The sequence below is a fragment of the Chroicocephalus ridibundus genome, chromosome 10 (assembly GCF_963924245.1).
Source record: "Chroicocephalus ridibundus chromosome 10, bChrRid1.1, whole genome shotgun sequence".
NCBI lineage: Eukaryota > Metazoa > Chordata > Aves > Charadriiformes > Laridae > Chroicocephalus > Chroicocephalus ridibundus.
The window spans coordinates 13,113,227-13,140,735 of record NC_086293.1 but is presented as its reverse complement, the minus strand read 5'-3'; the positions used below and the strand labels follow the sequence as shown (position 1 = coordinate 13,140,735).

The window sequence follows — 27,509 nt, the reverse complement described above, 5'->3', positions numbered from 1 at the left end:
CATCTCTCTCAAGCTGAGCCGTGTTCTCAGCTGAAGAATACAAACCTCAGAAGCTGTTGTGCAGGGAGAAGTCCAACCACCACCTCACTCTACCCTTCCAGCCCATGCTGCTCGACCACAGCCTAGAATTTTCATACTATGCTATTATAAAAACACCTTAATGTTCTGTCCTATTGATAAAAACACCTTAATCTTCCCTTTTTGGGCTAAAATTGATGGCAGTTACACAGATACTGTCAGGTCAGGTACAGGATCTTCTGTTGCACTCTGCAAGCAACTCTGCCAAATTTAAAAAAGACTTTCTTATCAGCTGTGACCTTTTAACGTATAAATCTTCACTTTCTCGAAAATTATGCTGTAGGAGCTAATTCACTGAGTGTAGACGCACATGACCAATGAAAATGCTTAAACCAAACATGGTTTTAGTCTGATTGTACAATTACACTTTCTGTGAAGCATTTTATTTCTCAAGTGTTCCCAAGGAGGCTGATGGTAGTGTTTGAGAAATGCAGTGCTACTGAAGGCAGCTAAGGTCGTGTGTCCGTGTAAAGCCAGAAGTTGTTTCAGCAATTAGAAATGAAATGAAAACGTGCCCAGTTCCTGTGCCAGTGGACAGTGTGTCCAATCACCTACAACATGTCCACGTCCAGAATTATCACCGGATTGACGCAAGTAAGAAAACACTACCGTGATGCTTACCATTTTTCTTGTAGAAGGTAGCCTCTAGCTTTTTGCCTGAAGATGTACTGCATTAATAGGAAGGTTTCCTTCAGTAGTCACTGTTTAAAGTAGTGACTATTGTAGTCTTGTTTAAAGTTTACATATATTTTATATTATTTATTCTGCCACCATCCTGTCAAATCCTTAATGGCTCCGGAGTTCAGGAGGGCTAGCTGGATCTGCTTACAATTGCCCACTGAGTGTCTGAAAGGAACAGTCCCAGCGTACGTATAAATGTAGAGTTGTACTGTCCTAGTGAAAGTGAAGCCTGACCTTTTGTTTCATTATTAATGAACACAAAACCCCCACATTTATTAAATCTGCACTTTTTCATTACTCCATATGTTTCCTTTTTCCCAGCCCATGTCTGACATGTGACAGTAAAGCACAGAGTGATTGTCCCTAGTGCCTTCTCCCTTGTGACTTCTTGCCACCTGCTTTATAGCATTAAACAGATGTATAAGTGTAAAGCAGTACAAAACTCATCTTTTCAATCATTTATCACTTTAAAAAAATCCAAATAAAGCTACGCTATGGTTAAGCATTTTATCTGCTCAATGTGAAGAGGAAGGGCACCACAGATTTTAGGAAGATTATGAAGCAGTAAGAAATTCCAGGTGCACAGGAGGTCAAGTTACTCATTTACATCACAGGTGACCATTAGGCATTTTGTTTATTTCATATTGCATTTGTTTATGTTCCTTTAACAACCAAAATATTCCTCTAACATGCAATAAAGTGTATCTTCCAGAGAAACCCTAACAGAGGCATTGCATTATTCATCGTCAAGTGAAGAGGAAAATTTCAATTGCCAGTTTCTGGTAAATGTCTAATTAAGAAAGGGGACTTCTGAGCCACAGACAGGCGCCACAATCATTAAAGGGCAGTTTTCTGAAGATTATGAGTCTCCAGTCTGTCAAGCAGAGTTTTTCTACAGCTGAACTAATTCAGCGGTAGAAAACCCTGTCTAGAACAAAGGCTGTGGAATTAACATCTTGTTTAAGCAACCACATGCCTACTTTGAAGTAAGTGTGATAGGTTCACAACTGTTATTGAGGTCAAGTTTAATGGTAGTGAAGTGACAGAATATAACTTCAACGCTATTCTTAATTTCAGCTGCAGCACAGTGTACATACAGACTGTTTGAAGCCATACAGTGTATTTCAAGTAGACCAGTTTACTATAATTGGCACAATCGGTTTGGTCTTAACATGGAAAACTACTGAAATGTAGACGAACTAATTCTCTGGCTGCCCAATTAAATGTGAGGGTGTGAAAAGCATATGTACAGAGGCAATTATTTTTGTTTCCCAAATCTTAGAGTTTTGAATAGAAATTTTTTTGACCTTAATGCTTATTATGGCAAGCTCCACTTTGGCCCTGATTTAGGATAGCATCATTGCTCAGTAGGTTTAAGACTGTTTCCTCAAATCGGGCTTTATTAATGACTGATTATTTTAGTCTAATTTTTTCAAGTCTAAACATGTGAATGGAATTCTAATGGCGAAGGGAACTCTATTGGAGATCAGCTCAGTGCAACTGGTTTGTGTGTGAGTTCTGCTGTGGGAATAGCCTCCTTGCAAGTGATGCTGCTGGAAGTCGCCAATGAAATACAGCGTGGGTTAGTTCCTCATCACTGTCGGCTTCTCATTAGCACAGCAATTTGTATGCTGACCTTGGTGCTTACATAACCTTGGCCGCATCCTATCTTAGTCTGCTTTAAAAGACAAATCAAGCTTGCCCACTATTGTCATTTTTACTTGTCTCAGAGACATGCCAGGCCACGAGCATGTGAACGGGGCTTTCAAGTTCCTAAAACACTAAAAGGTCATTACATCAACTGTTTATTTATATGTGAACTTTAGTATTTATGAAAGGTGCCAGCTCGACAATCACGGAGGCAGAAATATTCTGACCTCGGATCATCTGAAGCAAGGGCAGTGGCAACGTGAGCTTGTTTCCTGCCAGCGTTTCTATCCTTATTCTGGAGGGACAGCCTGGTGGAGAGGGGTTAGCCTCCATACTCACTTATTGCATGATTTCTCATCTGGCAGTGCCAGTTTTGATGGGTTGTTTTTATGATATCTTCCCACCATGAGAACTGGATGAACTCCATCATCTTGAATCCCAGGGAACAGCTTTGAGTGTTGCCCATCCAGTTTAGAGTAATCTGTGATTTAAAACCCTATGTTCTTATCCTTGGAAATACTAAGTGTCGTTTTAGTGAATGGTTTCACTGTGTGCTTACCTCCCAAACTGTGCGTAAACATGTGCTTAAAGTGAAATAGGTACTCAGAAAGTTTCTGAAGTTGAGGTCCTAATCTTTTTTTTCTATTTTACAAACTCAAAAGCTCTATTTCACATGACTCATTCTTCCTTCTGTAAGTTTCCTTCAATGGCAATTACTCTTTCATCCCCCAGGAATTTTCCTACAAAGGGAAAACCCCTTATTTCTGTTATTGTTTGTATAGGAGCTGATGATATTGAGAAAAGCAAACTGGAAAACTGGTCTAAAATGCTCTCCCAATTTTCTGGTTTTCTTTCTTCCTCCTTCTCCCTCCATTTTCACAACCTTAAATATCTTCTTAAGAAAAATTCCATTTAACTAGAACCCCAAAATCTTAATAGCATATAATGACTTGATTTCATATGCTGCATGCAACTGGGAAGTAAATCTCAGGGTACGTCTAAGATATATGCATCACGTTGCCGCCACAAGCACGCTTATCATTGGTGATGCTGTTCTGCATCAAGATTTCAAGCTGCCACAGCCCCCTTTGTATTTGTAATACAAAGCATTGATATGCACAGCTACAATAGACTTTAATGACGAGGTGTCTTAATTTGGTTTTTATTATGTGATTAAAGGTACAATAAGGTATGTGTTCAACAAGAGGGAAGACCATTGTTCTGCATCATTAAGCTCACAGCAGCCCAAAAAGAAATTGTAGGCAATGTGCCAAAGCCCTTAATGAAGAGGATCTCTTTGAATTATCTATGGATGAGGAAGGGATAAAGCCTGAGCCCTGGTATATTTGATCCTCTTTGTGCTCTCTGTTATGAGGACTTACGGAGCCAGACATACTGGACCTTCTGGAATTGTAATTTATTGAAGCATTAATTTCCCAGCGACACTAAAGCCCTGGCCTAATAGAGAAAGTGCAGTTATGTACTATTATTAATTCTTGCAAGTGTTTTCGGAATTCCTACATCTCAGAGTCATGAACTTTTTAAAAAATAAGGCTAAATAAGGGGATTTATTTGTAACAATGTTCAATATTTCCTAAACCCAAATTATGCAAATTTTGTCTAACTCAGACTTTAAAAAAGCTTCTTTTAGTTTTCTCAGAAATGGCAATGTGATCTTATCACATGATATTAGTTACATGGATGAAACTATGTAATGGTTTCATAAACATAATAAAACCACTGTAAGATGTATTGGTTACTGTTAGCACATTTTGAAACTTTTGTCTTTTATATCCTATTATTTTAAAGGCAAATGATTCTTCATCTCCCTCAACGTTAAATTTTAACTGATTTCTCTTATGTGTAGGCTACATGAGGCTGCATTTTTATAGTTATAGTGACATTTAATTATCTGGATGTACTCCCTAAGCTATAGAATTCCCTTCCACCAGAGAAATCAAAGTAGTACCCTGTTAAAATAATTTTGCACCATAATTTATATTCTGGAATAATGAGGGATTATAGTCTTAAATAATGCAGGTTTTACTATGTTAGAAATCCCAGTTTTATAGGATTACATGCACCTCTCCTCTCACTTCTGTGGAAGCTGAGGATATTCCAACCATGCTTTCCAAAGGACTTCCATGCTTAAAGTTCATCTGGGGTGCTGAGCTCCGTGCTCCACACATTCCTGGAACGAGGTTGCAGCACTTTGTAGGTTGATTTCTAAATCCAAATTACTGCCAGGGATCTGCACCTGCAGCCAGCACCGGATAGTTTAGTCATCTCAGATATCAGCGGGACTGTTCCTGTGACTGGTTTTAAGGACGTGTATTTAAAGAATGTTGTCCCGCATCTGTTAGGAGATGTCAGTAACTTGCAAAGGTTCTCTGCCACCTTCATTTCACAGCAAAAAATGTGCAAGCCTTCCTAAACAATCAAAATATTCCTAATTTCTTCCTGTCTCAGTTTGTTCTGCTTGTTGCGCTTCTGAGTGTGCTTCCCTTCTAGTCCCCGAACCCAGGCTGCATGGAAACTTGGCGACTTTGGGGGATCGGTAGCTGTTACCACGGCCACTGCTTGATCTGAACGGAGGAATTGCACAAACGAGACCTGGCACCAGCTCTGCTGTTGCCGGCAGCATCTGAAACTAGTTCTCAGTACCGAATAACATCCAAGAAATCTGGTTACCTTTCCCTCAAATTCTTCCCACCGTCGCATGCATAGCGGCTTAGCAAGTGGAAGTGAGTTAGTATAAATAGAAATGACAGTAAACATGTCTTCCTATTTGCTCTCACAAGTTTTTTTTCTTCCACAAAGCATCAGTGTCCTTTGGGTGAGTGAGGGAGAATTAGATCAAAACTACGTGTTTAAAATTTAATCACTTCCCTACTAGCATAACAAACCACCCCCATATTTTATTCACTTTGTTGTCAGTGACATCGGTATCTGGGATCAGACGCAGGTGGGAACACAGCGAGGACATGGGATTTCTTTCCCTCCCGTGCTCCGCTGAGCAATTCCCTCTGCTGGTGAGCGCAGGAGGCGGCAGCACTGGGAAATGTCACTCCTGTGACTGGGGAAAACTGTCACTTATTCTAAACCGCCTTAGGAAGGGCAAGGTGGTAAAGTACAGCTGGCAGGGTCTGGGTAGTTTCTGTATCTGCAGTGTTTGTACAGACTAACCACGTTTTTCACGGTTAACCATAAGCTTTCTGCTATGATTATTTCAAAAGAGATGAGCAGGAGCGTGTCCCTGAACACCTGGCCATTGCTCTGCACAGTTCCACCACGCTGTTGGGGTCCAAATCGTACTTCAGATGTGACAGAGGGAGAAATTTCAGACAGACAGAAGGAAAAGCAAAAACATAGGAAATAACATTTTTGTAATAGAGCTTAATGACTTATCTCATTTTTAGAAAACTTATCAGATGCTTAATATGAATAATTTGATGTATAAAGATCTGTAGAGTAGTAGTTTTAATCTGCTGTGAATTCTAACTATTTGTTAACTGGTATTTCTACACAGCAAAAGCTACAACAACTAGCCATCAACTTCCCCTGGCAGGAACAGGCACTTCCAGACCAGACTGAGCACTGAGTGAAGCACTGCGCAGAAAAAGTGTCTGTCTGTACTCATAAACAGATACAAATCCCTCCTTGCACCTCTTCCCTAAATTCTTCAAAAAATGTGTAACCAAGCCATGACCCTTGTCAAGAAATTTTACCTAATAACGGAGAAATTAAGTACAGAGTCCTATTTTGTGAGGCACAGTTTTGTAAAAAGTTTGTATGTATAATAGTATGCATTTAAATATTCGATGTTCTGCAAGTGTGAATGGGAAGGTACATCATAAAAACATTGATCATTATCATACACGTATCAAATAAGGCAAATCCTCTTTCATTTTCACTTCTATAAGCAGTTTTTGGTATTCCATGTTCCCTGTCATTAACAGTGCTCACAAGCCTAAAAGAGAACATTTGCTTTTAGAAAGGAAATCTAATTCTTTACCTGACAAACTTCATACAGTAACTTGTACTGTTCTTCCTGCTTCTGTAGAGTGCACAAACTGCATCCCATGTTTAAATAAGTGGCAGAAATAATCTTCCTTATTCACCAGAGCAAGCAGAGAAATCTCTGTGAGCAAGCATATGCACCCAGGTATCCTCCACAGCCCTCGGAGGGTCGGTGGGACTGGACAGGTGGTGGTGGTGATGGTGGTACGGCTTGGGGTGCTGGGGAGACTGGGCTCCCTCCGTCCCTGCGCTCCCTCCTTCCCCAGCAGCTCACAGCACTCCCTCTGCCACGCCGGCTGCGGCACTCGGCTCCAGCGCACAGCCTATATACTGCTGCTCATGCATATTAATCAGCTCTCATTGACTATTCATAACAGACAGGGATACAGAAGCTATAATTGCCAGCTACGACAGCTGAAATTTCTCTAATTAACAGGCAAGTGCTTCAGTAGCAGGGATAATAAAAGACACTAACAATTTTGTAAACCATTTTGTAGCAATTACAAATAAACACGACTACGTTTTACTGTGGTCCCTCAGGATAATTCTGAACATATTTAAGCAGGCTAGAAGTACAGTTTAAATGTGAGTCACAATGAAATGAGTGCAATGGTACAAAACTCAGCAGCGGCTGTGGCAAAGTTGAATATGCTCTGCAGCATTTATTTTCTGCTCTTACTGCGGTGCATCCCAGAGCTTCAGTTCTATAGCAGGAGATGACTGAACTAGGCACTTAACAACCACAACACAAAAAGGCCACCTCTGTCCCTTGAGAGCCTACGTGCAGCCTTAGGACCTGGCTAGCGAGCAAAAGAGATGTATGTGAATGTATGTGGATTTAGGAAAAAAAAAAAGAGTCTCTTGGATTAATATTTATAGATTAGCTTTAGATTAATATTTATACCAAGTGAAAAGTGGCCATCTATGCTACTAATTCTCATTGTATTTGAAGAGTGTAAATGACAGGTTCATATATTATTTGTTATATTAAAAATATAAACTTTACCAGATTATAAAAAGATATACAATAAAGTAAGTATGGCATTTATGACTGTTTAGTATTTGAGTGCCTAGATCCACATTGAACCTGTGCCATAGATGTAAAGGATAAAACATCAGTGAACTGCCCAATGAACTAGAAAAGCACTGATAGGTCATAAGCTTTATGGATATTTTCCAGTCTGTAGGAAACACTACCTTGTGTTACAAGTTTGGATTGACCGTAGTGTTTCCAATTGTTTAAGCATTCAGAGAGTGTGCATTTTTATAATCTTTATGCTAATTCATTCTGCTATAAAGAAGAGAAGATGCCAGAGTGGCTAGGAATGAGACCAAGAGTACAATTCCGATACAGGCATTGCAGGGCAGAGAGCCGTGATCTCATGTTGCGGTTCTCTAACTGGTTTCTGACTATTGGCTTAGCAAGTTTCTGTAGATGGCAATGGAAATGTCGTGCAAGGATCATCTGCAGCGTTTATGTCCAAACTCTACAGAGGTATCTTGCTACAGGTGTCCTGTAGGACACCAGCTATTGCTGCCATTCTTCTGACTCACAATTTGCATTAAAACGATCAGCTACTGAAATGCAGTTCGTGCTCTCCATATGTTTTAGCGCTAAACTTTAGTAAATAGAGAATGTGACAAGAAGGGGTCCCTTAACTCTGAGACTGTTTTTTCATAGCAAAATCTACTTATCTACGGGAAAAGAAAGAAAGGAGACCTCTACAAATCCCTGCCAAACACCTGAAAGCAGGCAGGGACTCCATCCCTGTGCTGTGTCTGTGACGCTTCCCTGACAAGGAGATGACCCCTGCCATGGTGGTAGAATTCGCAAGGTTAGAGCAAGAGGGAGGTAGCCTGCATCTTACTGCTGGCTCTTGAAGCTGAGGAACGAGTCAGGCTATCCCTGGTTACATACGCTCCTATTCAATGCACACTACCGGCTTTTCCAACGCTGGTTGACAGCCAGTGGCTGTGGATCTTGAACAACTGGAAAGTTCTTGCATGAGGGAACTAGCGTTCCCTATAAGCAGAAAAGATGATCACGATAACTGAATTAAGTAAAAAAAAAAAAGACCTTAGTGAAATTGTAAAAAAAATTATGGCTTTGATTAGATAATTTTTGGTTATGTAATTTGATTAAGCAATTTAAGATAAAACTTTCAAAAATGTTGCCTTTTTTTTTTTTTAATGCAATTAAGTTTCTCCTTAAATACTAGTTGCTATTTAAATGTTATTGTTCAGTTCAGGTGGCTGAGTTCAGCCAGGAATTTTTTTCAGAAATAGCATGCAGCTGAATCGGATGAGAAATAAAACAGAAACAGGCGGGATATTTCATTTCCAGTTTCAACGGAAATGTGCCTATTTGTTATTTTCCTATAGCAACATGATAGACTACGTGAGATAATTTTTATTAAATCTAGAAAATGCCACTGCGACTGGCAATAACCTGTTTGCAAAAAGTTTTGTCTGATTCAAAAAGATAATCTGTAAATCGGGCTGGGAGAGTCAGTCCAGCAGGTGACTGTTTTGAGGTAAGAGTGGAGGGATCCCATAAATGTGATGTTTTGGATTCTTCAGCTGACAAAGCCTGAGCGCGTTGCTCAGCAGCAAAGGGTGGCTTAACACTGCAGTTGGCTTTGTTGCAGTGTTGCTCTGGTAAATAAGCGAGCCTGGCCGTCAGGCCAGCGCTTATCTCAACGGAGATGTTTGCCATTACTGACATCTAATTCATATTTCTCTGTTCATCTCGTAGGCAGAAATGGTAGCGCTGCCTCAGGTTAATATAGCCTAGTTTTTACCGTACTTTGACAAACTTTAAACATTTGGGCTGTAAACTTGTGTTCTGGGTGTTGTCCAAGGCTGATTTTTGCTTTTAATGGTACACTTCAGCCCAAGTGCTTTAGTCGCTTCCAAGAGTAGGATTACAAAAAAAAAAATACATTGTTTGCCCATGTTAAGAAATTCCGGATATGTTTTCTTTGAGACGGTTTTAGTATCAACATAATTTGAAACAGAAATTTGAAGTTTGGCACAGGGATGCTTTGTGTTGTCCCCGTGAAATCTGCTAAATTTGGTCGGTTTTTAAGCTATTGCAGTTTGCATGTTCTAAGTAAAAAGTTGCTATGAGTTTTCAGTTTAATTTTTATGAGACTCCTTCCACGATGAACGGGGTTGATGGGTGACACCAGAAGGTCTGACGAGGCCAGTTCCATTTCCTAATTGCTCTTTGTGAGCTTGGGAGACTGACATCAAGAACAAAGAAACAAAGAGACCTTCTCAGTGCTCCTCACTGCTGGACCCAGGCAGCCAGAACGAGCCACCTGAGCTGTCCGGGATGGGGTGGATGTTAATTGTCTAATTACTCTTGCTTTATAACATATGTACCAAGTCAAGCCCAGTGTGTTACAGGAACCCTCGTCAACATGTGCCGTATGTTCTGGAGGTGAACTGGCTTCCTTTGGTTTGTCCAGATAAGGTAGCTCGTTAAGAGATCTGTTATCTGCCTTAACAACGTGTCATGTGTGGTCTTGCCAGTGTGCCACAGATAATGAGCTTAACAAAATGTACGCGTAGTGGATGGCTTCTATCATGTGTAATGTGAATATTATAGTGGTCCCGGCTGAATCTGAGCAATCCAGACTGAATGGGAAGTTAGCGAGCCAGCTGATTAGGAACAATAGTAAATAGCCTTTGAATACACAAGGTGCCAGCAAGGGCTTTCATTAGCATTTATCTAGATTACTTGCTCCCTGACTGATTACATGCGACCAAGTCTGCAAAATCCCTTTTACCAAGATACCTGGCTCCGACTACTAGACATTTGCTTTTGTGTCCAAATTCCCAAGGAACAGAAGGTGGAAAGCAGCCAGGGCCACCACAAAGGGCAGGGTGCTGCTCCCGTCTCCGGGAAGCAGGGTGTCCTGGGCAGATGGTGGGTGACAGCGAGGAGGGAATCCTGCCACCGACCACAGCCTGGTTCTTTTTTTTCATGGAATCATAGAATAGTTTGGGTTGGAATCATAGAAGGGACCTTTAAAGGTCATCTAGGCCAATCCATTTATCTTAGTTACAACCTACAATCTCTCAGCGTGTAACTACAAGCATAGTATAAATTTCGCTATTTAAATGTTTGATTTATTTTACAATTAAGCCCGTCAGGTGTTGGCAGGTAAGGGGAATTCACTGGAGACCAATGCACTTGAGGTGTCCTGCCCATCTGCACGGGACAGTGAATCAGAATAAAGAGGGAAATAAAGCACTCATGAGGGACCTGCACCCTGCAGGGGAACATTATTAGGGAACTCAAAGGCTAAAACGCGTGCTCTGCCAGCTTTTCAAGGGTAGGGACTTGCACTGCCAAGTGTTGGCTCTTAGACAGCAGTTCCCACCAGCAAGAATAAACTCACGTCCTTTGTGCGAGGAGCAGATGGCACAGAGCTACTTCACAGATCTGGGCAAACACCAAACCGTTGCACTCGGTTCTGGGAGTTCCTAATGTCAGAGGGGCTGACTGCAATATTAGTAACGGTTTGGCATTGTTTATTTTGTTTCTTTAAATGCAAGTTGGCTTTCCTAGTACGTAGTAACTATTTAACATTATATTTTTGTACATACACTTAGCAAGTTCTGTTTAAACAAATGATTCCTATTTCAGCAGCATGACCGGGGAGATGTTTGCTGAATGTATCAATGCTTTAATTACTTTTCTTGTTTTTACAAATATTTAAGACCTGCGAGAAACAAAGGCTAGGAAAGAGAACAGCTGTGACTTTATAAATAATTCTTGCATTCATGCGTTATATAAACAGAAGTCAGGAAACTGTACAGATTATGATTACATAGAGTGGTGCGAAAGAAAACTGTTTGTGCTACACAACTGTACTTTAAAGTAAGTATCTGGAGTTTTTCAAAGTGTGTTAGGGTGCTTTTTAATTATAGCCATTGGGTTACCTCTATTAAAGCTTGAGTGCCTTGCTGTTGAGAATGACTTCAAATTGAGTTCTGTTTCCCTGTATTTATTTGCAAATTTTCAATATTACGATCCACCAATAGCTGTGAAGTGTTGGATTCTTAATAATACACTTTATTAGTGAGGCTCTACTTTAAAAATACCCTTCTAACAAGTCCCTTGTCAAATACGTGGAACCAAACGAAGATTTTCTATGGCATTGTGCAGGCACAACAATTAAACACATACTCTAAATATAACAGCAAAAAGATCTCTATTCTGTAATTCTTTTTTTTGCATGTGGGCATAGCAATCTGCCTATGCATTGGAAGCTTCAAGACTGGAGCCAAAATATTTAAACTAAAACATACCACAAGAGAGGATGTGAAAGCAAATGTAAAACGTTGGCTTTATTCCCATCAGTTAATGTTGAAGTCTTGAGATCCTTATTTGCTCCACTTAGCATCTCTGAAAGAGTTCCAATTCTCAGAAGTAACTTAAATGAAATGATATTTATTGTTAAACCACTGAAGGAACTGTTCAGTCCTCTAAGCTCTTTAAGGAGTCTGATATCTCTTTAATTTATGCCACTTGAGAAAGACAGCAATATTACAGGAACATTAGAGCAACATCCCTGTGAGCACTGCAAGGCCGGTAGATAGGAGAACACTATTGTGTTAATTCAGTCTTTCATGAAGCAGAAATGATGGGGTCAGAACAGGGTAAATAACTGTTTAATATGCCGCTGAGACCTTCTGATGGGGAGAATTAGGATGCTAAGAGCTGACCTGGGGACTACAAAACTCCTCCTACCGTGGGCTGCCTCTTTGGGTGTCTGTTACAGCAGTGCCAAGAGGTCTTGGTCAAAGATTACGACAAACAGCGATCCCTGAACTAGAAGGTGTACGCGCTGGGTTTACAGTGATGACACCAGGGTGGAAGTGGGTGAAACAGGGTTTTAGCTACTGAGCATAAAGAATGAACTAATCAAAAAGGGAGTGCTCTTTCACCTAATCATAAACCAGCCCCGAAATCACCAGCTGCGATACTTCAAGCCTAGCAAAGTCCAAGTGAGGGTCCTGGAGGCAGATTGCACTTTAAAGAGTTGTTCTTTAGCTCAAATCCCCGACGCGCTATCCTCCTCCATATTCCCATTCCTGACACAATGTACTCAGCCACTACCAACCACAAACCCAAAAGTACGGAAGACTGGCAAGGAAATGAGAAAATCTGATTATAGGCTGGATTTGTGCTCTAAAAGCTTCTTTCATGTTAGCTGAAACCTCAGCTTCCTCGCAAAAAAGCATCCTTGATTTCCTGGGTTTGATACTGGAACAGCCAGGCTCATCTCTGTAATTTTTACGGGTTATTTAACTAGATGGTTTCTATTTAAGAAGAATGACAAATTTAAGCCTGCACAAATTGTCAGTTTTTACATGGTAGAAGTGCTGTGGTTATTGTTAGCAGAAGAGATGTTACAAGAATATAAAATTACGAATATTTAAAGCAAGAAAGTGGATAATGAAAGCATAGGAGTGTGGAGTCAAATGTTAGTTATACATTTGTGTTTATAAGGTTCACGGGCTCTCAAATCTAAAATTACTTACAGAGCATCTATCCCCATTTTGATTTTGCTGTGAAATATCACTTTAGAGGGATAGCTTTGGTAAGCACAGGCTCCTATGAGTGATGGTTCATTTTAAAATCAAAATGTTTTCTGTAAAAGCGATAATACACTTTTAATAATCTCAGAGCAAGCAAAATGATTCAGTGTACTTGAGTGCTGCATAAAAACTATTGACATAATACTTAATCTTTAAAACTGATAGACACGTGCCCAAAAGCTAATAAAGTTCATTCTAATACAAACGAGCAAGTAAAATAGTATATCATAGTCTGTGATAGCTTTGGATCCTGATCGTATAACTGTAGCCCAGGGACAAAGAAAATTGCAGTGATTTAGAAAGGTACCCAGTAGGATATATCTGATATTAGGCAGTTTGCTGAAGCAAAACAGTAATGTCAGAAAGATACAAAGGTGTAAAATCCATTTGACTGTGTCCAAATGCTTCTGCTCTTTGACCTTAATGTCTCCAGATGAACTCCCCTTAGGGTCAGCTGAATAATGCTTAATAATATATGGCCAGAAACTGCCAAGACCTGCTAAGGATCACAGTCTTCTCTTACTTTTGTATTTTAGCTTCTGTATTCATATGAGGAATTTTAAGCCGTTTTTATTTGAAGCGATATTAACTTTCATTTCTCAGTTTTTACTGCTCCGCACTTAATTTGAAACAGAGCAAAACAGGAATGCTATCTATGGTTCATTAGGTTTTATATTAACCATCTGATGAAAAGGATATGTGGGAATATTAAGTATTAATGGTAAATGGCAGTCAAAATGAAAAAAGTTGCTTATATGTTTGCCTTTGTATTCATTTCTAGGTTCAGGTGGACAACGAGGAATCTGATTGCTAATTCTCGGCTAGAGCTCCTATGCAGAAAAGACCCAGAAGATGAGCAGACCTTGAATTAAATGGGATTTAAGGCTTTGAGAAACAAAGGAAACGTAAGTGTTCATTTCTATCTTTGCAGTTGGGAAAGATGCATTTCCACTGAAGGAGACTGGCATTAGCTCCAGCACTGGTCTGTGTCATTAATTCCACTGTGGGCACCTGCAGCCACAGCAGTGATGGCAGCACTCTGCTGGGGATGCGAAGCAACAGCTAGCTCTGCTTCAGCGAGAGTATAGTCAAAATAGATGAGCCGTATGGGGTAAGAGAAAAGAGTAACAGGGGCACACGGGGGCTCTGACTGGTTTCCATCCCAGAGCCGGGCTGTGCCTGTGCTGCTTTCCCAGCCCCAACCGAGACATAATCTTGACCCTATGGAAGAATACAGAAGGTGGCGAAGGTCCTACCGAGTATTGTTTAGTGCGTGAAATACACCAACAATATAGCGTGGTGTTTGCTTTCCATTTATCCTCTTTACAATATAATCTCACCAGCCTATGAAACTGCAGTGATGCTGGTTCATTTCTTGTTTCATTATGAAATCAATACTTTTGCAATAACATTGATTTGATAAAAGACACTCTGCGGTGTTAATCCCTTCTCTGATATAAGAAGGACACTTTTCATGCCTAACTTGGTTCACCTTGAACAAGGATTTCTAGTTCAATGGGTAAATTCTGTTGTTGGAGAGCACACAACTTCCAATTTTGCTCCTTCTACAGGTAGAAACCTAGCTTTATCTTCAATGGCAACGGAAGCGATTTCCACCTGGTATTAGCAATGTATTTCTGTGAATCAATGGGAGGTTACATGTTTAACTTAATGAAAAAAATAGATTACCTACATAGGTCATCGTATTGACTAACTGCATAAAGTTATTATGTAGATATACTTCCTCTGCAATTCTTTCCTCAAAATACATATTCTGATAACCAGTATTGATTAAGTAGTATTGAAATGGTTACACAAGTACAAACATTTGAAGAAATGTGAAAGTACAGAGGCAATCAGACACAGTGATGAATAATAACACAGAACTGATGGTTCCTATTGGAAGACACATTCACCCACTAATCTTCTCATTGCTAATGAAGCCCTGGAGCTGCAGGTTCTCCACGATGCAGAAACTGCATCCCGATTCTCCTGCAGACTCTTCCGTTCGCAGGCTGGCAAGTCTGCCGAGAAAGTACAACACACATGTGTTTCTCTGCGTTTCTCTGCAGAAACAGACCAGTGTCCTTTATAAGTATTTTACAGACAGAATGTAAGTTAGAAGACAAATATTAATTAACGTGATTATCGAGTAATACTCAAAAAAAGTGGTTGTGGCTCTTCCAAAGTCTTATTAAGTGTCCAGAATTTTTTTCCTGATGGCTAACTTCAGTATGGGATGCAAAACTTGAAAGTTTTTATGATTTATGGTATGACTGTAGCTTTGCAGGTTATTTTTTTTTATTGTCTACTTTGGGGTATCAGGTGTAGTTGAGAAATAAGTTAATGTTTCAATGAAATTTCTTATGCCCTATTCATATTTGTTATCCTTCGTGGTTCCCCCAAAGGAGAGGACTGCTGCATAGTACCATCCTTTCTGTTCACATTATTTTTGTCTGTTCTGACTATGATGCTGACAGAAAACTCGTACTTTTTTTAGGTTAGTACAATGCAGTGAACGTACTGGATTGCATGTACATGTCTAGAGGCAGATCAGTTCTTGGCTGGGGGAAGAGACTCCAGATTTCTGAGAAATATGCCTATGAAAGCATTAAGTAATTCACAAATAAAGGACAGTGATGGGGGTGCCTACTTAAAATACTAGATTGGTTGCCAGTATGGTGATCAACACAATTTTCTGTGCTACTTACAATCTTTTTCTGTTTATTGGCTGTAGTGAGAAGGTTATAAACTACCAAGCACGTATTCCTAAGTCTTTGAAATGCAAGTTTCTGTATGCTTTCTTTGAGTTTCGTGTTCTTAGCAGAGGAGAGAAATCACAATAATTACTGCTTAAAATATTCTCATTTCATGGTGTGGCTAACAAGTGAAACTACAAGTAATGATGTAATCTAACATGTCAAAACAGCAAATGAAAAGAGGAGACAGAAGGCAGGATAGAGCCAAGGGATGCGATGTGCCATGTCATCTTCTAATTAACTAACTGATCCTTTAAACTGTCAAAATCAGCAAGGAACTCCATGGCCCAGTGTCTTATTAATATTCATACTAGGCCACTAGAAGCTATGATTCCAGTCCCAGTGGTTATAGTTAAACATTAAAAAAAAAAAAAAAAAGCCAGACTAGCCAGGGCTGCAACAGCTTCACATTTGGAGGGAAATGAAGTAGGCCACCCTGCTTCCTCCAAACCTCTGCTGGGGAAACTCTCCGAGGATGCATATTGATTTCTGAATTATTATGGGGGTTGTATATTGAAGAAACAATTATTTTTCTTCTTGCCACATTGTTAATCACATTGAGCTCCATGTTGTCAAACGACAGAAAGATGCATGTAACGTTTTGTAATATGAGCCCATTTTTAACTTTGCGCACACCAAATGAATGCACAGTTAATAAAGCCCTGTCGTTTAGAGGAATGGGTGATTTAATTTTGCCTGGTAGGATGCGATTCAGGATTGTTTTTGCAGAAATCTGGGGCCCGCAAGAAAAATAATCTCCCATAATCTTCTTATAATACCATTATTCTCTTACATTTCAGCCTGAACCAATCTTTTCCCACTCCCACTAAGCAGAGTTTCCTGAACCTTGAAGTCTCAGGGAGCAGCTGACATTTGGTTTCTCCATTCATTTTCTGTTTAATTCTTCATGGCAGGACAGTGCTTTTTTAAAAAAATAGATGCTCTCTCCTCTATGTTAAGCGTACTGTTCTGGGGCCCTGGGCAGGTCTCCACAGACAGGGATGTGCCTGTGTGCTGTACAAGATGGGGACGAGGAGATAATTCAGCACCTTCTGAAGTCAAAGGGAGTTTTGACACCAGCCTTGTATAAATAATTTCAAGCCCAGACTATTTTGAGGGCAGTTAATCCCATTTTACACTTGCCATTTCTATCTGTGCATGACATAGTAGAAAGCAATATATTATGCAGCACATTATAGTAGTCGGATCAGTAAAGGAGTAGCCAAGCCATCAATCATGTGCTATACCTCTCAATGAAAAAATAATTAAATAGTTTGAATCCCATTAATTGATATCCTTTATTTAATTGATACACTAAAAGAAAAATATCTTGGGTTACCACCCTGCTCCTTCTGTTCTTTACCCTGCCCTTTACCAGTTTCTTTTGAGACAAGTTTTTAGCAATTTCAGACAGCACCTAGAGGAAATAAAATTTCGCATCTCACCGCCACGTTCCCAGCCCCAGGGAGGTCCCTGTCCCCGGGGAAGGGGCCGGGCAAGGAGCGGGTGCTTGCTGGGAAGGAAGGAGCCCGGCAAAGATATCAACCCAAATATTTAACATCGCATATTTCATTCTGTTGTTTAAGTTATTATGGGTAAAAGACAGTCTCAATCAAAATAAATAAATAAATAAATAAATAAAATACTCTAAGCTGTCTATCAGCTAGGTTAACATCAGGCACTGAACTGCCAGACCACAAATCTTGAATATGTTGACGCTAAATGTCTACTAGGAGCATATGTTATGGATCAAAGAACACACTGATTAATCCAGCAGAGACGAAAGTCTGTCACTTTGGTCATGGTGGCATGATACCACAGAAGACAGTACTGGGGAAGCAAATGAATAAAAACAAATGCCAATGAAAAAAATAGCTATAAAAGAAGGTTACAATCTAAAATACAGTTTTATTAGCTCAGACGCTTCCACCTTTGGGTACAGTTTTTTAATGCGTTTCCCATTTTCTAAAAAATCATAAAGTTCTCAATATTTTTGGGGGGATCTTAATGTGTACCCGTTTCCCTGCTATCATTTACACTAAACCTATTCAAGCGGTTTATAATTTTTACCGTGAAAGCTGTCTACATGAAGCTATCTGTGTACATTGGTGTATCATTAGGAGACAAGAGTCTGGAATTACAGCAATGCTGTATTCAGAGCTCAGCTGGTTTTCTCCCGTAGTTTGTTGGCGTATTTTGCATCTCTGTTAAGCACTTTAGCAGAGCGGCATCTTGCTCATGTGCAGTTTTACAGCAATTCTTCATCTGGGAGTGTTAAAGTAGAACACCCTCTACTTGAAATCTGCTTTAAAAGAGAGGAAGACAACTTTATCTTTTTTTAGTATTTTCCAGTATTTTTCCATACAGTATCACAGGTATAGTAATGAACACTTCCCTGTATCTAGTATATCTTCCTTAATTAATGCTTCAGAAAACCTTCCCCGTAACTTACATGGGAACATTTATATTTCAAACATTTTCCATTTAGTTCCAGCATTTACTTGAAAGCATTTCAAACATTTTCTATTTCTGCACTCATATTTTCTTCCTTACTGTAACATTAACTTAATTTTGTTTTGAATTAGAAAGGGGGAAAAAACCAACTTTGGATAAGACAACTTTCCTAAATTCAAGCTTTAATACTGAAAATATTTCTTGTGCAGGGGGTAGCGGGGCCAATAGTCTGTGGGGATCCTCTGCTTGTAAACTAGGGGATTTGTACACAGATTACATTCCGCGGCATCTGATTCTTTGGAGAGAAAGGGATTCCCAGCACTCTTTTTAGCTTCCAGAAGAGTCTCTGATTAAGCTCTGCTGAAAAAGCTCCCAATTCTGCTTGTCATTCAATAGTGTTTTAATGCGTCCCCTACATTTTGAAAAGATAGCCACCTTCGTCATAATAATATCCTGTCGATGCATGCATGTATAGTTGCTAACTTAATGTATAATTTATGAATTAGATTTTTCAAAAGTAGTCCGTGAGTGGGTATATTAACTATACATGTTCTGTAAATGTTCCATCTCATTTTGGCAAAGGGTAAGTTATCAGTAATCTCAGAAGACAGATAGATGTGTGTGAGTGTGTGTGCATATTTTGTGTTGGTAATATGTATTTATATCATGATATCTGGCAAGCATGTCAGAAAACACATGCACCTACAATTTTACCTGGTTTTATTGCAAAATTATAGTACGGGTTTTCTGAAGGAATAAACATTGCTGTATTCTGTAGATGCCTTTAACAAGCCACCGCTCGGTTGTGTTTGTCCTCAGCTTGTTCTTCTGCATAATTTAAAAGACAGCTGTCATAGCTACATGCTCTCCTGTCTAAAATGTGACGTTTGTACGGTGTTGAATAAACCCCATACTGTGCTCAGTGCTCTAAACATGAGCCCCCCTGTCCCCACAGCAGCAGCCAGGGCTGTGGATCCGCGCACAGGGCAGTGGGGCGCAGAACCAGCCCCGCTGGGCTTTGTCCAAACGCCATCACTTGGGAACAGGTTAGAAAGGACAGGGAAGAGAAGAGGAGACTGGGCCATGGTGGTGGCTGTGCTGGCTGAGGCGGTGACATTCTGCCAGGGAACATTGCGTAGGAGGTGTGGGCGGCGAATGGCCCTGCCGTCACCCGGCTGCTCCGGTGGCACCCCCCTCCCCAGAGCTCACCCCGGGCCGGGGTGCGTGGCTGAGCCCCAGCCTGAAAGAGGTTTAGAGGAACAGCACTGAGGCAAGGGCTTGAACGGAACAAAATGAGGGCAAAAAAACAGCGACAACTCATCAAATCACATTACACTAGCAGAATGACCGGCAGTTTCTTCAGAATAAAGAGTTAAAGTTAATTGCATGGTAAAGACCATGAGATCAGGATCCATGGGACTCAGGAGCTGATTTATGCACTGCAAATGTGTATATCCTTTGGAGAAAAGGCCATTTCCTGTTTAAAAATTTTAAAATACATGATTAAACTCTGTGGTTACCAAACCAAACACATTACACTATTTAGTCCATTAGAACTCCAAAAGCCTGTTACTTATCGTACAGTGATGGATTGATTGTATTTAATCTTTCCTCCTTCTGAAGTTGTTTTCATTTCCTGCAGCAGCCTGCACTCCCAGCAACGCCACACCAGCCGAGAGTCTTCCCTGGCCACCGCTGGAGCCGATTATAAAAATCTATTGTCACTGGGACAATATTTATATGAAAATAGCTACCTCTTGTGAACCCTTATTATTATTATTGTAACAAACCCATATGAAAGCTGGAGCCGGATGATAATGAGGATACCTGAGCAAGCGCCACTGAAAAATTCTTATCTTTTACCATTAAATTAAGTTAGTGTCATAAGCTCTGATACATTCAAATGTTTGCTACACTACACGACTTTATAAAAAGCGCCTTTTAACTGAGGCTAAACACAGAATAAGCATGTTTCATAAAGGAAAAAAAAAAGTCAATCTTGACCTTTACTATAATTGTCCAATAATAGTTTGTTATTTACCAAGTAACAAAGGTAAATACTATTATTAGACCAACTTTCCCCGCTGTGGCTATAAATACACAGGGGCAATGATGCAGTCAGACCCTTTCTTTCTCACACCTACTCAGGGACATTTTGTCCAGCTGAGGCTCTCTCAGAAGGGGTGGGCGCACCAGTTAAAGGAATTTATGAAACAGAAACTCCCACTAATTTGCAGCACAGCACAAAGCCCTGGTATAAAACATTAGTGTCACAGATAAATTTCGATAAAGATCAAAAAGGATGATAAACTGCAGGATTCATGAGTTTATCTAATTTCAAAATAATGGAATAATTTTTTAAAAACAGTATGTGTTCTGGAAAAGGTGTAATACATACAGTACAGATCACTTCTACTGTAGATGATTTGATACCGAGAAGCTGTTTGCTTGGTTTTGGTTTTAATTTAAAGAGTTCTTATTAAGATGTGTGCACCCTAATTTTTTTCTTGTCACCTGTTGGGTATAAATTCTGTTGGGAACTTTCTCTAACAAATTTGGGAGAAATGCTGATGGGAGAGTTACTGACTTTGTAATTCATGGAACAGTAAGTTTGGTGCTTTTTCCTTTCTCTTAAGCACAGACATCTATCTAAACCTCAGGATTTGCATTAGTGCTTTTTCAGTTTAATGTGGTGATTCAGTAGGCAGAATTAAAGAGATGGCTTCTGCGTTCTTCTGCAGAAGCTGAATTTGTCAGTTTTCAGTTCAGACATCAAGAACTGTAGCAAAGAAGAAAGGGAAGACTTTCTGTTCTTACAATGAACACATCACCTCTGAATGGGGGGGCAAGAATTGCTGTGATAAAATATAACATAGCCGGAAACTTCCAAAGGTTGTCGTGGGGATTGTGGCATTATTTAAGCACAGCGCTGTAAAGGTACAATTAAAAAAAAAATCACTACTGTGTACGTCAGGAAATGAGAAGATGGTTCAGAGACAAAAGATGGGTAGACGTAGTGCTTAGCGATATGGTTTAGTGATGGGTTTTGTCAGAGTTAGGTTGATGGTTGGACTCGATCTGAAACGTCGATTCTATGATTCTGTGTTGGGACTTTTAAATGCCCAACATCGATTTAGTTCAAAACAGTGCCCCAATGGAAATGGGATTCTTATCTCTGTTAAAATATCGCCAGGAATCTGAAAAAGCTTAGACTCATCAGTCAAGTATAGTTAATGCTACAGCTTTAAGTTCTTCAGTAAGTAATTTTAAAGATAAATTTATTTGACTGTGTGGCTTTTAAAAATGACCATTTGTTAGAAAAAGTGTATCAGCAGGAAGAAATTGTGTGAATTTTTTTCCTGCTCCTGCGGATATAGCCTTTTGGTTGCTCTGGTAATGACTTGGATCAGACTACAGGACTCGTATGATTAGCCCACAAACTTTGCTCCTACCTGGAGGAGACAGGATTAATCTTTTCAGTTGTCACAGCACACGTTGTACTCTCGTCAGGGTGGTAATTTCTTAAGTCGCATGCTTAGGGTTAATATTTTGCTCTTGAGTTGCAATATGTGACTAGGATTTAAGTATCTGTTTTGTGTGATTAAGAGCAATTCTGAGCAATTAAAGAAAACAGTTCATTTGTGGCAGGTGGCAGAAAGCTAAAGAAGATAATTACTCTTTTTAGCCATCTGTGTTAACTGCCATTAGCAGAATTAAACTGAGATTCACCACTTTGAAATCTGAGGCAAAGTTCCTTTCCCTCAACTACATAACATAACATTGTCTGAAGTCTAATTACAAAAGAAAGTAATTTCACCCTGCTTGCCATGAGGTGCCTGTTTGTTAATTTTATTAAAAATGTTGGCACTCCAAGATATGATAAATTGAACAACTGCTTGTACTGAATGCCTTTGAATTACATGTTGGCTCTGAAAAACTGTTCAACACTGAGTTGAGAAGTTTATCCTGCAAAGTCCTGATCTATACCATCAGCAACTGCAGAAACGAACTTGTATTGAAAAGAAAAAATATTTCTACCACATCAAGTGTCACAACTCAGAAATAAGCCCATACCCCTCCCCAGCTCTGCTGACCATCCGAGTGCTTAAACTGCTGCTCGTAACCTTGTCAAACGATCAGGAATCATGTCACGGCTGAGGCACCTATGCTGCAGAAGGGCCATGAGCAGCTACAGAAATATTTGTTGAGACATGGAAAATACACATCATCAAAGCAAAAAAGCGGGCGTGGGAAATCTTTCCTCATGTACCCAGCAGGAGGAGGAGTGAAGGCAGAGCGGAGGCATTCCTGCCTCTGGAAACCACTACAAGCCTGCCAGGGAGTACAAAACAATTCTTATCTCTCGCTGTATGGAGTCTATAGCACCACGCACTTACAGAGTGATGCAAATGAAAAATACGATTCCGGCCAAGCCCTCCTGTCTGAAATTCTAGCATTTTTTTCTGATTTCTCTATTTTCTGGAAGCTGTAAGGAGGCTGGGTTTCATGAATGTAGTAGCAGGCTCATGTGTTACCTCCTGGTATTTATCAGTCGCACCTATTCTGTACTTTTGGGTAGTAGGATTCTGGTAAAATTAATGTCTTGCGCTGTAATCACACAAAGCCACAGACCCAGCCATTGTATTAGTTGGACAAAAGGTTAGTCTGATGTTCCAAATACTAGTGATACTTTTGTGTACTGAAGTACTCAGGCTTAGGACTTTTTTATGGAAAACATGACACCTAATCACCAGTAGGAGTTTTCATGTTCACAGGATGATTCCAGCTAATTAGTGAATCTTTCTTACTGATTACTATCAACTAGATTTCATTTAAAAATGGGTGGATTATATTAAGGGAATTATATTGGCCTTTAATGACTGTAATGACCAATTACAGACTTGAGAATATATTATGATTCCTCTCTTGTGTGAAATAGTTTACCACTGTGCTTTTCAAAACCTGAATCTGTATTTAATGGTGGTACTTGTATAATTCCATGCTACAATTATCCTTTAGCAAGGAGAGAAATAGGACACCTAGAAGAATACCGTACAACTAGTCTGGTTTCGGAAGGCACTGTTTGGTAAAGGCAGAACAGAACAGTGATCTGAGACAATCTTTAAATAAGGCAAATATTTACAGTCTGATCTTCAGCTGATATAACAGACGTATTAGAAATGAGGGACTGAGGATAGGATCCCCAAAATCTAAGTTCTTGCAAGTTTTTACCAGCATTATTTGTGTGATGGGCTGTCTGATGAGAGCATGGGCTACTGCTCCCGGAGGTTTTGTTCTTTTCCTTCCTCAGCAGGCTGGGTATGAAGAGAGCGTTCTGGGTGGTTTGTGCATTTGTAGCCTGTGTTGGCAAACATGGATTAACAAAAGCTGCTTTCTGTTGCCAAGAAATATGAAGTGTCTCTTAGCATTAAGTATTTGAACCCGATGGTAACATGTGAGGAAAACATCCCGGTTAGTGCAAGGGCTCTCTGTGCAGGGACTTAGGGCATCTTCGGATGCACTTTCTGTAGAGAAACAGTGTGCCTTATTGGGTCTTTTAGACTTCAGATTTATGTAGTCTGAGTTGTAGATGCTATGGACACTGTAATGGAAACTGGCTGTGCAGAGACTATTTCTCGTTGTTTTTGTGATTGCTGCTGGGGAAGAAAAGGCTTGTATTGTTGGTCTGCAGAAGTAACAGACTTAGAGTGTCAACTGAGCTATATTTTCAAGATGAATATCTCAAAATTCTGTTCCTTGCCTTCATTTCTGTGTATTCTGAGTGACTTTCACAAGTTCTGTGTTTTCCCCAGACTATAAGTAAAGTCATCAACTTCACTGTTAGTCTGTAAGGGCAGGGTTGTTTTGCCAAAATGCAGATATCCAGTGCCATCTAAGATGCCTTAAGACACCCCCACACCTGGCAGATGGGATGCAGGACTTAGGAGGGATGCTGCACTCTCAAGCAGCACCTGGAGGCCAGTCCAGATACTCCACAGTGCCTTAAATGCCAGTAAACTTCCATATTGAGGCAACAAAATCCCAGTTCAGGTCTTGTATGGATGCTGTTGCCAAGCTAATCAGGCAGTTGGAAAAAGCTGAGCTGTAGCTACATCTAGCTAAATTAAATACACATTTACATATGTTACACGTGATTCTGTATAAAGTTTCTTCCTATGTTTATTGTGCTTCGGTCCGTAAGTCATTGCAACGTTCCTTTAGCTAGTGAGATGTCTTTATTTGAAATAAAGAAAATATTTGTTATGGAGGAAATATAAGCAAGTTAAATTCTAATGAATAGCTTTATGTTAAATACACAGGATAGTTATTCAAATCTCCTCTATGAATCACAAATACTGGAAGTGATGTTGCTAAGCTTGCTTTGCTGTGTAGCTGCGTGTCCTTCCTAGATACTTCTTACTTCATTATTGCCTTTCTGAGCTGTGTTCTGGGACTTCGGTACAAAAGGAGGAAGGGAGTGGGAGGCAGAAATTGCACAGGAGAACAAAAGCCCTTCAAATAACTCTTTTAGACACATTTCACACTTTAATTGAATAAATTGTACAGAAAATCCTTTGTCTGTAGTATACAACTCCCCAGGTGCTCTCAGCTACTATATCCACAGCTGTTTATATTCAAACTAGGTAATTTAATATGCTTATATCTGTATATATTGTACAGTGTATTTTAAAATCAAATGGCTGTGAATTTGGACTTGGAACAAAGCAAACACTCTCTGAAGAGGCGCTGCCTCTCTCCTTGCACCTTACAGTTAATCTCTGAATATCTAAGCAACATTAAAAATAGCACATTCTGCTGAGATATAAGCTCTGTTTTCAATGAGCGCGTAATGTCACTAACATGACATACATGCACAAAAAAAATGTATGTGTCATGTCAGTTGGCAAATCAGCTGCTGCCTGGTGTTCCCCAAGGGGAGGGATTCACGCATGAGGCTGCCAAAAGCAGGGTCATGATTCAGTTTGGCAGGGGCATAGCCTGGACACATTTTCCTTTAATTGCTCCTTGTCATGTGAGATGTAGTCCTGGGTGACACTGTGGCTAGAATAATATAGAAAATAAATACACACAATCTCATATATGCCAGAATCTCTAAATGCTCTGTTTATTTTGCCAGTGATCATTAAAGATCAAAATAATTAGAGTTTCATTTTCTCCCACTTTTTTCCCCATCATTTCTGCCTGAGTGATGCAGGAGTCAACAGAAAGGAACCACAGTACATTAAAACGGAATCATTTTTCCTGGCTGATTTGTAGTCCTATAGTCAAACTGCTTGTGCCTCACTTTGTAACTTCATCAACACAGGGAAGAAAGGCTAAAGATGCTTCTTAAGTCTCCCTGTAAAGCCTGATGGCTGGGGATGTCCTACAGTTTATTCACAGCAGGACACAGTGTAATTGTCAGCTCCGTGTTTCTCCCCTAAAGAGCTGCTCTCTGCTGAAGGGAGGGGAAAAAATGTGAACAAGATTTTACAAATTTGGCATATGGTGGAGCAACTGCAGAGGCTGAAAATGACTCAGTAGCTACAAACTACAGGGCAGAACACAATTCTGCAGGTAATGCCACCTCTCCTTTGGAAACTGTGCCATACACAAACCACGTGTGATTTATGGCAGGTGCAGCTTTTACAACAGGGTGGATTGAGGAAGGAGAATCTGCACATATGTGTATACTTTGGGGTGGCTTTACTGGATACGAGGAAAATTATAGGGAGGGCTGGAGGGGATGGACAGCAGAGGGATGGGGTTTTGTATTAAGCATGACTGCAATGCATTCACAGGTAACGCATAATGCTTCCAGGAGGCAATCCTGGGGTCTGTATATTATTCTAGTGATCCTATAGTGCCTTTCCTGTGCTCACATCTCATAAGATGACATAAACTGGCCATGAATGACTGCGAAGGATTCCGCTGTCATTATGGTACCACAGGGTGCAGATGTGTCCTGGCCTGTTTTATGTGTCCCCCTGAGCCAAGAGTGTTGCTTGGCCACGGGAACGCTCGCCTGGCCTCGGGTCACTTGGGGACTGTATGGCCGAGGGCAGAGGTTGTGGCAGCAGCGGGGGGTGGCTGTGGGGCAGTACCCTGGGCAGAGTGGCAGGGCAGGCGAGCAGAGGGGATGCTTCAGACACAAGATGAGTGGTGACCCCCCAGAGTTGCACAGGACGTGGGCACAGTGTCGTGAGTACCCCAGGGAATCAACCCGCAGAGCCCGGCCACCTTGTCTTCCAGCTGATCATCTACCAGCACCAAGAGAAAGGTCTTTGTCTTCAATAAGCTCTCCGACTCCTTGTGCAATTATCATTAAGAGCGTGTTGAGTGTTTGAAGGAGTCAGCCATTTAATTGTATAAAAGCAAAGGTTTAACCACAAAAGCTGCCAGGCACTCCCACAATTATCATTTATCAGCCAAACAGAATGTCCTCAGGTTATGTATTCATCAAATGTTTATTGATTTAAGCTTTGGGCATTTTACAGGATCAGAAATTATTACTTCTGATTTAAATAGTGTTTAGAGGACAGAAATCAAATACAAAACATTGTATTTATAAAACGTCAGGTTTTTAAATAATTGCACAACAGAAGTATTAAAGAACATGAGATCCTCTCCAATTTTTCGAAGGAAAAAAAATGGTCTCTATATACAGCAACCAGCCAAGTATTAACATGGGCCCATTTTTCACTTCAAGAGAGATTTTGCTCTTCCCAGTGACTCTGTTCAGAGTAGAGGATATCAGGTCCTCTGACAATCTTTGCTGGGACCTGGTCACTCAGGAGAGGGGGTGTCTATTTATGAGAGGAACATTCCCACCCAGTTCTTTCCCACCTGACATGCGGTCATCAGCACGCGGTCTAAAATAGAAACGACGCACCCTTCGGGGGAACAAAGCACTCCCGAGCTCTGTGTCTGGGGTGTAGATATAAAAATATCATCTATTGAACTGTGTCTCTGAAACAGCTTAATCATATCAAGCTAATCATCCCCTGAATCCAGAGCTGGTCTTTATGCAGGGCTCAGTGGGGACGAGTCCCAGGCACTAAGGATGAGCCACCGAGCCGGGCCAGCGTGTCCCCTGCCACCAAAGAGAATTTGCTGTGCCCTGAGCAGCCGGGTGCTTTTTCTGTGGCTCACCAGCAGCCCTGATCTTCCCTTAAGGAAGTTCATTTAACAGTATGTTTATATATACAGAAGGTATTATCATTTAGTATTTTACCTTGGCCCTTATAGGCT

General features: G+C 40.4%; 1 protein-coding gene and 1 long non-coding RNA gene across 3 annotated transcripts in view; one reads left to right on the top strand and one right to left on the bottom strand.

Annotated features, from left to right (window-relative positions):
• LOC134521686 (uncharacterized) overlaps window positions 1-13,945 on the top strand; it is a 110,060-nt gene extending 96,115 nt beyond the window's left edge. The window contains exon 3 of the long non-coding RNA XR_010072833.1: window positions 13,826-13,945. This is a non-coding gene — a long non-coding RNA (uncharacterized LOC134521686). The remainder of the gene's footprint in view (window positions 1-13,825) is intronic.
• The window catches only part of PDZRN3 (PDZ domain containing ring finger 3), a 143,861-nt gene that overhangs the window by 27,273 nt on the left and 89,079 nt on the right, over window positions 1-27,509 (bottom strand). The window contains exon 1 of one of the 2 annotated variants that reach the window (XM_063348404.1): window positions 6,425-6,712. The exons of the other annotated variant lie outside the window; for it this stretch is intronic. Coding sequence (XP_063204474.1) covers window positions 6,425-6,493 — 69 coding nt within the window. The 5' untranslated portion in view covers window positions 6,494-6,712. Of the gene's footprint in view, window positions 1-6,424; window positions 6,713-27,509 lie in introns of those variants that run through there. 2 annotated transcript variants of the gene reach the window in all.